At 35.4% G+C, this 13,008-nt stretch overlaps 1 protein-coding gene across 3 annotated transcripts in view; it reads right to left on the bottom strand.

Moving 5' to 3' along the window:
• Positions 1 to 2,578: 2,578 nt before the first annotated feature.
• The window catches only part of LOC127419975 (F-actin-monooxygenase mical1-like), a 43,976-nt gene continuing 33,546 nt past the window's right edge, over positions 2,579 to 13,008 (bottom strand). For all 3 annotated transcript variants that reach the window (XM_051661848.1, XM_051661849.1, XM_051661847.1), the window contains exons 17-24: positions 12,139 to 12,209; positions 10,507 to 11,308; positions 10,274 to 10,386; positions 9,102 to 9,209; positions 8,784 to 8,877; positions 6,483 to 6,573; positions 5,665 to 5,738; positions 2,579 to 4,060 (exon numbers count right to left, since the gene is read on the bottom strand). In XM_051661848.1, the coding sequence (XP_051517808.1) occupies positions 3,861 to 4,060; positions 5,665 to 5,738; positions 6,483 to 6,573; positions 8,784 to 8,877; positions 9,102 to 9,209; positions 10,274 to 10,386; positions 10,507 to 11,308; positions 12,139 to 12,209 (1,553 nt within the window). In that variant the 3' untranslated portion in view covers positions 2,579 to 3,860. The remainder of the gene's footprint in view (positions 4,061 to 5,664; positions 5,739 to 6,482; positions 6,574 to 8,783; positions 8,878 to 9,101; positions 9,210 to 10,273; positions 10,387 to 10,506; positions 11,309 to 12,138; positions 12,210 to 13,008) is intronic.

Below are 13,008 nucleotides of genomic sequence, written 5' to 3' on the forward strand. Positions count from 1 at the left end.
ACACACACACACACACACACACACACACACACGCACAAAAAAAAAAAAAAATCACGCTAATTTTCTGCGCACCAATGAATTTTTAACAATGCTGAATTATCTGTATCCCATATGCATGTACACATACATATTATACACACTATTTCTTACTCAAGGTGGCGCTGATGTGTCAGTGATTGACTTGATTTACATTTGACATTGCTATTTGATGAAGAAACATGAAAGTAAACTATAGCAAGTACAACACATGTACAGTATATGATTATTGTCATTTGGGTGTACTACTGAAATTATGTAAGTTGTGCATCTGTTTATACTCAAAACGTGCCTGAAAAATACATATGTGCAGCTTATATGTATCTTATGTGTAGCTTATGAGTATCTTATGTGTTATATGTAGCTTATGAGTATCTTATGTGTAGCTTATGAGTATCTTGTGTTATATGTAGCTTATGAGTATCTTATGTGTTGTGTATCTTATGTGTTATATGTAGCTTATGAGTATCTTATGTGTTTTGTGTAGATTATGAGTATCTTATGTGTTATATGTAGTTTATGAGTATCTTGTGTTATATGTAGTTTATGAGTATCTTGTGTTATATGTAGTTTATGAGTATCTTGTGTTATATGTAGCTTATGAGTATCTTGTGTTATATGTAGCTTATGAGTATCTTGTGTTATGTGTAGATTATGAGTATTTTATGTGTTATGTGCGGCTTATGTGTATCTTATGTGTTATATGTAGCTTATGAGTATCTTGTTATATGTAGCTTATGAGTATCTTATGTGTTTTGTGTAGATTATGAGTATCTTATGTGTTATATGTAGTTTATGAGTATCTTGTGTTATATGTAGTTTATGAGTATCTTGTGTTATATGTAGCTTATGAGTATCTTGTGTTATATGTAGCTTATGAGTATCTTGTGTTATGTGTAGATTATGAGTATGTTATGTGTTATGTGCAGCTTATGTGTATCTTATGTGTAGCTTATGAGTATCTTATGTGTTATGTGTAGCTTATGAGTACCTTATGTGTTATATGTAGCTTATGACTATCTTATGTGTTGTGTATCTTATGTGTTATATGTAGCTTATGAGTATCTTATGTGTTTTGTGTAGATTATGAGTATCTTATGTGTTATGTGTAGCTTATGAGTATCTTATGTGTTATGTGTAGTTTATGAGTATGTTATGTGTTATATGTAGCTTATGTGTATCTTATGTGTAGCTTATGAGTATCTTATGTGTTATGTGTAGCTTATGAGTATCTTATGTGTTATGTGTAGTTTATGAGTATCTTATGTTATATGTAGCTTATGAGTATCTTGTGTTATGTGTAGATTATGAGTATGTTATGTGTTATGTGCGGCTTATGTGTATCTTATGTGTTATATGTAGCTTATGAGTATCTTGTTATATGTAGCTTATGAGTATCTTATGTGTTGTGTATTTTATGTGTTATATGTAGTTTATGAGTATCTTATGTGTTTTGTGTAGATTATGAGTATCTTATGTGTTATATGTAGTTTATGAGTATCTTGTGTTATATGTAGTTTATGAGTATCTTGTGTTATATGTATCTTATGAGTATCTTGTGTGTTATATGTAGCTTATGAGTATCTTGTGTTATGTGTAGATTATGAGTATGTTATGTGTTATGTGCAGCTTATGTGTATCTTATGTGTAGCTTATGAGTATCTTGTGTTATATGTAGCTTATGAGTATCTTGTGTTATATGTAGTTTATGAGTATCTTATGTGTTATGTGTAGTTTATGAGTATCTTATGTGTTATATGTAGCTTATGAGTATCTTGTGTTATATGTAGCTTAAGAGTATCTTATGTGTTATATGTAGCTTATGAGTATCTTATGTGTTATGTGTAGCTTATGAGTATCTTATGTGTTATGTGTAGTTTATGAGTATCTTATGTGTTATATGTAGCTTATGAGTATCTTATGTGTTATATGTAGCTTATGAGTATCTTGTGTTATATGTAGCTTAAGAGTATCTTATGTGTTATATGTAGCTCATAATATCTTGTGTTATATGTAGCTTATGAGTATCTTATGTGTTATGTGTAGCTTATGAGTATCTTATGTGTTATATGTAGCTTATGAGTATCTTATGTGTTATGTGTAGCTAATGAGTATCTTATGTGTTATGTGTAGTTTATGAGTATCTTATGTGTTATATGTAGCTCAATGTGTGTTTGACAGGCAGTTGCATCTCATGAAATTTCAGTGTGAAAGTAATGAATCCTGTTCTAGATTTGTCACATTATCTCTTTGATATATGAAAAATAAAACATCAAAATATATAACAAGATATTTAATTCTATTATTTTCAAGTCGTCTTGAAAATATTTCAAAATATTGTCTCAAAAAATTTTCGGGTCTCTAAATACCCAAATATGTAAGAGTGTTTGGTGGTGAAATTCGATTGGTTTTGGTGAAAAACAACCAGTGATTAAAAGACATTTTTCAGTGAAAATCTTGACGTCCATTGCACATTCATGAATGCATCATTTTTAGCGCTAAAAGCTCAGACAGCACTGAAACTCAACAGAGCAGAGAAACATAAAGTGTTAAATATATTTTATTAGCGTATTCAGTGAATGTGTGTCCCCATATGAAAAGAAAAACTACTTGTGTGTGTACTTAAAATATTTAAAGAAAGAAACACAACTAGTGACAAAAAGCAAACAGCAAAATTACACCACTGTTCCCAAAATACTAAAGTACCACAAATTTCCTCAGACAAACAGATATGGCACAAATTATTCTCAGTTCTGCAAAGATCTGACTTTATCAAACACAGCAAAAGTACCAGTGTTCTCAAGTTCTAACTCTATGTGGGAATTTCATATGTGTACAGCAAAGGAAATTTGCTAACTGTGTCACTAAAATCCCAGACACGTAGAGGCCTTGTTAGATTTCAGCGCACTTCCTTTGTGCCTCCCTAAAATGGATTCAAGTATTATGTAAAAATACTTTTAAATAATGATATGCAATTATATGTAATTCCAAATAGGCAGATGTTCACCTGAGAATCAAAACCATAATCATGCAAAAAATATCAAAACAATGAATAATAATGGCTAAATCTTGATAATAATAATAGTTATAACAAAATACAATTACTTACATGGAAAAAATACATAGTACATTGCACAAAAGCTCATTTTGATATTGAATACCTAAACGTTGCAAAGCTATAATATATTTCTAATTTTACAATGCAAGTGCTGTTGAAGATATGATACTGGCATAAGGTTTCACTATTTCTTTCAAATATGATATACTTTTCCATATAATATCTTTTAATAACAATCGCATGGACATTTAGATATCTGAAACATCTATGACCTTGAAAGACAACTCTTATAAAAGTAAGATAATCGCAAAAGTCAAGTGTCATGTGAAGTCCAACGTGCTGCAGCTGTTTCAGCGTCAAAGTACGTGTATTTGATTTCAAGTTGGTTTTGTGCGACACTGTCCAGGGAGTGAATGCTGCGACGCTTGTGTAGTTCCAGAACATTCGGTACAGTCTTCAGAATTCAGTCAGAATTCGGTATCTGTTTAACGCAGATTTCTATAGGAGTGAAACCGTCGTGGCTGGCACCAGAATTCTCAAAAGGTTCTGCCTGCAAATCGTGAGGTTGCAGCTTTAACTCCAAGGATACGTCTTTGGTTTTCAAGGTACAGAGTCTTCGCACAAAGGTGTGCAATATATGCATTTGTGCATGCAAGTTTTCATGTTTATATAGGCTAATGCAATCTGTATATCGTTAAGATCTAGTTAAGTGTGTTTATACTCAAATACGATGCTTTGGGAAGCATGTGTGTGTGTTTATGGTCTCTTAGGCCAAGTGCACCTGTGATGTTGCAGTGGAATGTCTCTTGGATTCCAGCATTGCATTCCCCAGCATTTCTTCATCGAGTTCCTTCAGTCTCTTCTCCTCCAGGAAAGCCACAAGTGAATCTCTCATATCCACCACGTCCAGCATCTCCTGCAGGATCTGCTCCTCATGTGCTCTCAGCTCAGGGGATTTCTCGGAGTCTACAAACACACAAGACATTTACATTTACATATAAGAACATAGAAAGTGCATGAATGCACATTCACTCAAACATTTAGAAATGAATACTGACTGAATACTAATTAACTATAATTAGTAATTTAATATTAAAATATAATTTAATTATAATGTAATAGTAATATTAATTACATTAGTATTAAACAGTGCTGTATGTAATTTTTGCAATGTTAAAAGACAACTAATTAAGCCATACATAGGTTGATTTCCCCCAAAAATGTAAACACCATGGTGCTAACAAAACACTGCTCTGTTTACTTGAGCATCCTGACCAGCCCGACAAAGCCACACTGGCTCGACCAATGGCGTGAATTTGGGGCGGAACTACCCGTTTGCCTGACCAATGGAAGACAGGTGAAGTGTTATTATTTTAGCAATTCCATTTGGTTCCGTTAGTGGTGTATGGAGGGATAAATGACTCAGAATTAAATAAATAATAAACATTATTTAAATATTTAAATAATTAAAAAGCTTGCACACAATAGGAACAATCTTCCAGGATATCTATTAAGAGTCCAACATTTTTTTGGGGGGATTGTTGGACATTGTATGAACATTGTATGTAAGATTTTTCTTTCCTTGGACTTCCCCGGAGCCTACGCATCGAAGCAACGTGGATAGATAAGCTTTTCAGTGTTTGGTGCAGACGTTTTTACAGTTTTTTGTCTAATAAAACATTAAATATATAATGAGATCATTAAATATATAATGAAATAATAAAACCCCTATAAAATCATTAAATTAATAATTAAATAAATCAGTAAATGTCCCTTGTATTTAATACACAGTTTGCGTCCATTTTCATTTTAGCCTTATATTTGGGTCGATTTTTCATTCAAGCATGAGCTTTGTGTCTTTTCATTTTCAGGATTACGGTTATCGGGACGTCACTAAATGACAGTTAGCATCGCCTTTTAAAGTAAGGCGTCCTCTTTCTGTAACCCTGAAAAAATGAAAGGACGCGAAACATGAAAAACCTAAAATGAACGCAAAAGGGACATTTATTAATTTATTTAGTGATTTCATGATTAATTTTATGTTTTCTTTTTTTTTTTTACGATTTCATTACATAAAAAAAAAAATCATTCAATACATAACGATTTCAATTAGAGAATTTTGGCCTTCCAAAATGTTTATTAATATTGTAATCATAATTTAACTATTTTATAATAATTGTAATAGTATGTTATTATAATAAAAATAATTGTAATCATAATTTTAATTTAACAATACATTTTAATATTACATTGATATTCATTCATTATTAATATTACTAAAGAAAATGTATTTTAAAATTTTTCTTTTGCACTGACGTAAAGTGTCTTTCAATAAATAAATATATTTAAATAATAAATATTTATCAAAGTTCCTTATCAAATTCATATGAAACATTTGAACTGGATTTAACTATAATAAACACAATAAAATACAAAATGCTTAAAATACATAACACAACACAAAATACTTCAAAAATGATATAATAAAAAGCAACACTATACAGAATTATTTACAAACGTAAATACAAGTGGACTAATTTCAGTTTTATGAATTAGTTTTAATGTCGCACCATCCATCTCCATGTATCGCCGTAGCTCCATCTCTAACATGCTCTGTTTGTCTTCCAGTTCCATCTGTCGAGACCTTTAAACACACAAAACCATAATCACACAAACGTATTATACTGCCGTTCACATAGCCTGTAATTTAGTTTAACATAGAGGAGCCAATTGTGCACAGAGTAAATCTATGCTAAAGACATGCAAAGCATTGAGTTAAATAAACAAGGCCACTCTAAGCATTCATCTGAAGCATTAGTGCTCATCAAAAGACATCCAGAAGAGAGGTTGCCAGGGGCAACAAGACTGCGAGCTGGATTTCAGACAGGCTTGCACGTTTTTCTTAACAAATGTAAAAATATTGCACAAAATTATGCACTCTGTGCAATAACAGCTCTTTCTGAATTCCTTAAAATGTGAATCATAGGCTTGGTGTCTTAAGTAACCAAAATGTGCATTCATTAAGCTCTACTACTAACCATTTTTAAAGGGATGGTTCACTCAAAAATTTCAATTCTGTAATTATTTACTCACCCTTGTGCTGTTCCAAACCCATATGACTTTTTCTTCTGTGGATCATATGAGATGTTAGGCAGTATGTTAGCCTCAGTCATAATTCACATTCATTGCATCATTTGTCCATACAATTGAGGTGAATGGTGACTGAGACCGAACATTCTGCCTAACATCTACTTTTGTGTTTCACAGAAAGTCATATGGGTTTAGAACAACATGAGGGTTAGTAAATGCTGGCATAATTGTCATTTTTTGGTGAGCTATCCATTCAATTCCCTGAGCTTTAAGAAAAATGGACAGTGTTGAGACTTACGCCACCATGAGATCCGACTCCTCAGAAAGCAAAGTGTTCTTCTCCTGGACCAGATCAATCCACTGATCGATCGTTTCACAGTCATCTGAAACTAAAACACATATATCCACACATGAAGTAACAATAGCTTTGTCAAACATAAGAATAATCTTCTTCATGTATCACTCCAGGTATGTCATTTATTGCTTAACAGGTTTTATAAGCATTTACATTATGGTGTGTACAGTCTGAGTGGTCTGTACAATGGTAATAGGCTGATATTGATCGGCTGCTCTCTGGCCAATTTTGAGATGATAACTGTGTTCGCTTGGCCAGTTAACAGAAGAGTAACCACACCCTTGTGCCAGTTCCAAACTCTACCGACAGCCTTGTCAATATATATAAATAAAGGGTTAGTTCACCCAAAAAATGAAAATTCTCACATCATTTACTCACCCTCATGTCATCCCAGATGTGTGTGACTTTCTTACTTTGCAGAACACAAACAAAGATTTTTAGAATAATATCTCAGCTCTGTAGGTCCAAACAATGCAAGTGAATGGTAACAAGAACTTTGTCGCTCTAAAAAGCACATAAAAGCAGCATAAAAGTAATCCATAAGACTCCATAAATGGTTTAATCCATGTCTTCTGAAGCGATATGATAGGTGTGGGTGAGAAACAGATCAATATTTAAGTCCTTTTTTTAACTTTAAATCTCCACTTTCACATTCTTTCACAATTTGAAAGTAAAAGTAGAGATTTATGGTAGGAAAGGACTTAAATAATTATCTGTTTCTCACACACACACCTATCATATCGCTTCTGAAGATATGGATTAAACCACTGGAGTCGTACGGATAACTTTTATGCTGCATTTATGTGCTTTTTAGAGCATCAAAGTTCTGGTCACACTCACTTGCATTGTTTAGACCAACAGAGCTGAGATATTCTTAAAAAAATCTTTGTGTTCTGCAAAGAAAGAAAGTCACACACATCTGGGATGGCATGAGGGTGAGTAAATGATGCGAGAATTTTAATTTTTTGGTGAAATATCCCTTTAACGTTTTCTGTTTTGAGTTTTCATTAAAGAGCACCTATTATGGTTTTTCAAATATTACCTTTCATGTAGTGCGTTATATAGCTGATTGTGAATGTAAAAAAGTCTGCAGAGTTTCACGACCAATGGAGTTATTGACTCCCAAAAGAAAGAACCGATTCTGAACACCTGAAACAAGTCGTTAGTAATTCCAGACAGACTTCCTGTACTAACCTATGTAATTTGGTAACCAAAAACCCGCCTCTGGTCTGCACTGGCTGCTCGCGAACAGCTTTGACCTGCCCTCAAACACTACACTAAGCGGTAGACCAATCACAACAGACTGGAACATCTGACCAATCAAAGCAGAGTAGGCTCTCTGAAAGGAGGAGTTTAGAATGAATCCTTTAGAACGGATCATTGAACGAGTCGTTTTTGACACTGGGAAAAAAAGGTAATGCTGCAATTCAAATTATGAGTTTGTTGTCCTTGGATGCATGTAAATCTATTGCATGAGACCTTTAAAACAAAATTAGGCACGTTTAAAAATCATAATAGGTGCTCTTTAAAATAATGTGTAAAATAATATTTTTTAAATTTTATTTTATCCCCTTTTCTCCCCAATTTTGGAATGCCCAATTCCCAATACTTACTAGATCCTCGTGGTGGCTCAGTTACTCACCTCAATTTGGGTGGCAGAGGACAGGTCTCAGTTGCCTCCGCTTCTGAGACCGTCAACCATCATTGCTGTGCATGACACCGCGGAGACTCACAGCATGTGGAGGCTCATACTACTCTCCGCGATCCACGCACAACTTACCACGTGCCCCATTGAGAGCGAGAACCACTTAATTGCGACCACGAGGAGGTTACCCCATGTGACTCTACCCTCCCTAGCAACCGGGCCAATTTGGTTGCTCAGGAGACCTGGCTGGAGTCACTCAGCACACCCTGGATTCGAACTCACGACTCCAGGGGTGGTAGTCAGCGTCAATACTCGCTGAGCTACCCAGGCCCCTATAATAGTTAATTTGTAAAAATAATTAAAAATCATTCTAGCATCCAACAGGAAATATTTGAGCAAAATATTGCAGAGGAGAAAATATTATCATCCAGATGAAAATGCACACATTCAGTCAGCGAGACAAATGAATGCATATACAGTCTGGGTATATTCTGACTGGTCTATAATATGACAAAGTTTCATATATAATATATATTTCATCATATATAAACCATTTAAAATGTATGTGTTTTGTCTGTTGATGGATGAGATCATCATACCAGCTTCTCCTCTCAAAGCTCTCTCCAGCACCACTCCTTTGTCCTCCAGATCTTTGAAGTTCACCTCTATTTCATCCAGCCTCCTCTGAATCGACTGTGTCCATCAGAACCAGGACAGCATGAAGAAAATAAAAATGAATGATATTAAGATCTGATTTTCAACAAAAACAGATCTTGAGCAAACATGTCCAGCAACTGTTAGTAAGTTTTATAGCTGCACATACCGGTACATTTATTACCATCATGAGTGAATTACTCCGTTAATACGCAGTATGGAATTGTTTTGTGGCCTTAGAATATAAAGTGTTTGATGTTCACCTGAGCCTTGTGGAAACGCTGGATTTCGCTCGTCCTGGCTTTCCGCTCCAGGGTTCTCATCTTCATCAGGTTTCTTTTCTCAGCCTCGGAGATCTCAAAATGGCCACCCTGAACACATGAACCACACCTACGGTCAACAATTTCCTTGAGGACTTTATCGTAAGTGCCTCTTTTGTACAAGATAATAAAACACAAGCCTGGGCCAGCTATGGCTGCGAGGGTTAATAAAATCAAAGAGTTTCTGCAACAGAGAGTGACAAAAGAGCCAGTATGTGCTAAAGATGGAGGATAGTTTGAACTTCAGGTGCTTTTCCACCATCAGGCCGAACGGTTCTCATTGCAGAAACATGCCGTTCATTGACATGGCTACGGTTTGTTTTTCCACAGTGGATCTCTGTTCTGAATACAGATAGCTAACTGTGCTGAGAATCTTACCACACCAAACCTTGCTCAAGTGGAAATGCCACAGGAACCATTAATCACTGTGCTCAGATCCGTTTAGCCCGATGTTGGAAAAGCGCTGATGGCACGCCCAACAAATGTTTATAGACCATCTGATGTTTAAAGCAAACAGAAATAGCAAAGGCTGGTGAAATCCAACTGAATCCGATTGGCTGGCTTTACACTACTTTTGGGAGTCAGGGTGCATTTATTTTAAGAACACGCCAAGAAACAAAGTTTTGTTTACGAGGTAGGCTGTTACGATTAAGAACTAGTGGCTGGATTTGCCAATGTTAGGAAGGTTCATAGCATCGAATCTTTGATTTTCAGAGTTGTTGTATTCTTCTTTGTTTGCAGAGTTATCTTCTTGAAACATATGGTATGGACAGAATTTAGGAACTTAGACACTTGGAAATTCTAACCTAAGGCCACGTCCACACTAATTAGTTTTCGTTTGAAAAGTTTCCCAACGTCATCGTTTTCTAAAGTATGCGATACCAGAGAGTGTTTTTGAAAGTCTTCGTTTTCGGTGAGGAAAACCTTGTTTCAGCGTGGATGACAGGCGTAAATGTGGCAAAATCTATGCGTTTTCAAACAAAACATATTTGTGTGGATGTGGCCCAAGCCCTAACCTGTAAAAATGGGCATTTCATGGCCAGAATAAGGCACAATGTGGACTAGTAAGAAGTAAAGTAAAAAGCTCTGTGAGACTAGTTTGAACACAATCTCACTTTACAATCCAGAAAATGATCTTCTGCCTCAAGATCCTCTTCGTCCTCTTCTTCATCATCATCAACATCTTCATTGTCATCTTCTGACACGTAATGGTCTGGTTGAGCTTGTCCTGAAAAAGGAATTCACAGCAAAATTAGACTTATCTAGAGCAGTTTAGTCGAAAGGCTAGAAGGTGCTTCTAATTATACGATTGAGCAACAAAAGTGATTTCAAATTTTGGGTGTCCAACCTGAAGGTCCAAATCGGAGCACACTGAACCGCTGTTGTATGCGTGGTGAGGATAGGTTCCAGGGGGAGAACTTGGACCGGATCTTTCTGTGCTGTGATTGAAAAGAGGTCGGCGGCTCACTCTTCCTCCTCACACAATGGCGGTTCCTTGGTTTCCACAATCTCTTCCCTGCCGCAGTACCTCCGCTCCAGTAACCTTCCTCCTCACCTCCTTCATGCTGCTTGGAGGAAGAGGAAGTGGAGGCAGCAGAGGATGAGGCAGGAGTTTCAGGATCGGAGTCCTGGCTGAAGCTCAGGTTGAGCAAGTCGGACTTTTCGTCTTTGCTCAGTTGAAGTTTGCGCAAAGAATGTCTGGGTTTGGGGTCTGGAGTAAGTTCATGATGACCATTCTTCTCTTCTGGGTTCTGGTCTTGGTCTTCAGGAGTGTTTGAAGCTTGTGGTACCACGTTATGGACTGTGCGAGGTTTTGGGAGAGGTGGGTATAGTGAACTTCGAGAATTTCGAGGGGCTGGGACAGGAATGGACTGGCTGCCATTGTTTTGGTGGTCTTCTACACTTGTGGTTTCTGATTGGCTCTCTGGAATGAGCTCTTTTGAGTCCTCAGGATTGGATAATGGTTGGTCTTCTTGTTCTGTGGGTGTAGGGCACTCTGTTGATTCTTCAAAGTCTGGATCAATGGAAATCTTATATGAGCCCTTCCGTCTGACTGAGACGGGATGCAATGGGGATCCAATCTGCACAGTTTCACCTTTCTGTGTCTTGTTTTCATTCTCTCTGTCACTATGGCCATTCTCAGTATGATCCTAGAAAAAAAAAAAAAATTACACTATGTTCTAACCAGACATGGTAAGATTCCAGCGACAAGCAATTTGTCTTTCCACACTGAATGTGATAATGTTGCGTGCCGCAGTGCAATCAGTCAAGTCACAGTCGTGGCATGGAAATTGTTTGTGTCGCGTCTGATTAGGAAACCCTGTTATGCCTGGTGTAGGCACACTCTACATAAAAACTACTAACCATGCAATATTGTTTTTAACGTACTGTTGCACTGTGAAATGTGCCCGAACGCAATTATAATTATCAGGGATTAAAACTCATACTAGTGAAAAGTCTAATTCTTGATATCAGTAAATACATTTGCACTAGTAAATTTTTTTATTATTGACGTTCTTGAAGAAAATTATGTAATTAATTGTGGAAATACCCATTCTTGATATCAATTACTGATATCTGTAACTGCATTTTTACAAGTAGATTTTCACAATTATCGGTCATTCACTCCTGTTCAAAACCCAATAACATGTCTATAATTAATATCCTACTATTCCAATTTCACATATCAGGCATGTACATTTTTTATGCCACTGCTATAACTGGAGTCTTCCATCTCATGTGAGTGTACATAATTTAAATGACTAACATTTCTGAGTACTTTGCATTTTTCTGTTTAAAACTTTTTAATTAGCGAAAAATACTGAGTGCACTTTTAATTAATGTTATTCTTAAGGGTTACCCACACCCTCAATGCAATATCAACACAAAAAATAATTACGCTACCCAGTACCTCGCACAACACATCCGACAGTAATAAAGAGGCAATCCAGCATCTCATTAGCGCTGATGAGCTTCATACCTGTGAGCCTCTGTGATCTTCATCACCTTCCTCTTCATCAGCCTCAGAGTGCAGTTCACAGTAAAACCTCCCTGTAGATGCATCAAATTCAACAGTAAACAGAAAGCTCTTTATAAAGGATGCTGGCATACTGTCACAACTTCAGTCTTGGATGAAATATGGATTTACATGCATTTATCAGTTGCAGGATGAATTATTGAACAAACCCCACTTGTCTTAAAAGCAGAATCATGTATGAATCATTGCTCACAGGTGAAACAACTGTTAAAGTCACTTGAGAAGTGACTTTATACAAGCTAGTCGACTATTTGAAGGGGTTCTCAGGATGTTGATTGTAATTTAAATGCACTGTGATAAATGTAACCTATTAAAACTGTGCGCAACACTGCATGAGTTATGAATTGCTTAAAAAGCTTATGTAATGTTTTACATAACAACAAGATTTTTCAGTGCTTATGACTGACAGTAGATAACAGCCAAATTAATTTACCAACAGCAAACAAGATATTATTATATAAAAATATTTAAAACATAATACTAATATATTTAAGACTTAGTTTATTTATACAGTGATTTAGAGAATTAATAAAAAATAAAAAAAGGAAATAATTATAGCAAATCTGAGAAAACAAATATATAATTTCTCAGAATTTATATTCAGGTTTATAACTTGATTTTAATAATTATTTCAATAAATACAATTATTATATTATATTATATTTATTGGTATATTTCTATTTTTTATATCAGATATCAAAAAATGAAATGTTTTCTTCTACACCTGTAATAAACTGCATTTCTGTAAATCTCTTCTAACCTCTTTAGCATTGTTTCCTTAGGAAAAGACTGTAACTAAAGATCTATGTATGT

The sequence above is a fragment of the Myxocyprinus asiaticus genome, chromosome 29 (genome assembly GCF_019703515.2).
Source record: "Myxocyprinus asiaticus isolate MX2 ecotype Aquarium Trade chromosome 29, UBuf_Myxa_2, whole genome shotgun sequence".
NCBI lineage: Eukaryota > Metazoa > Chordata > Actinopteri > Cypriniformes > Catostomidae > Myxocyprinus > Myxocyprinus asiaticus.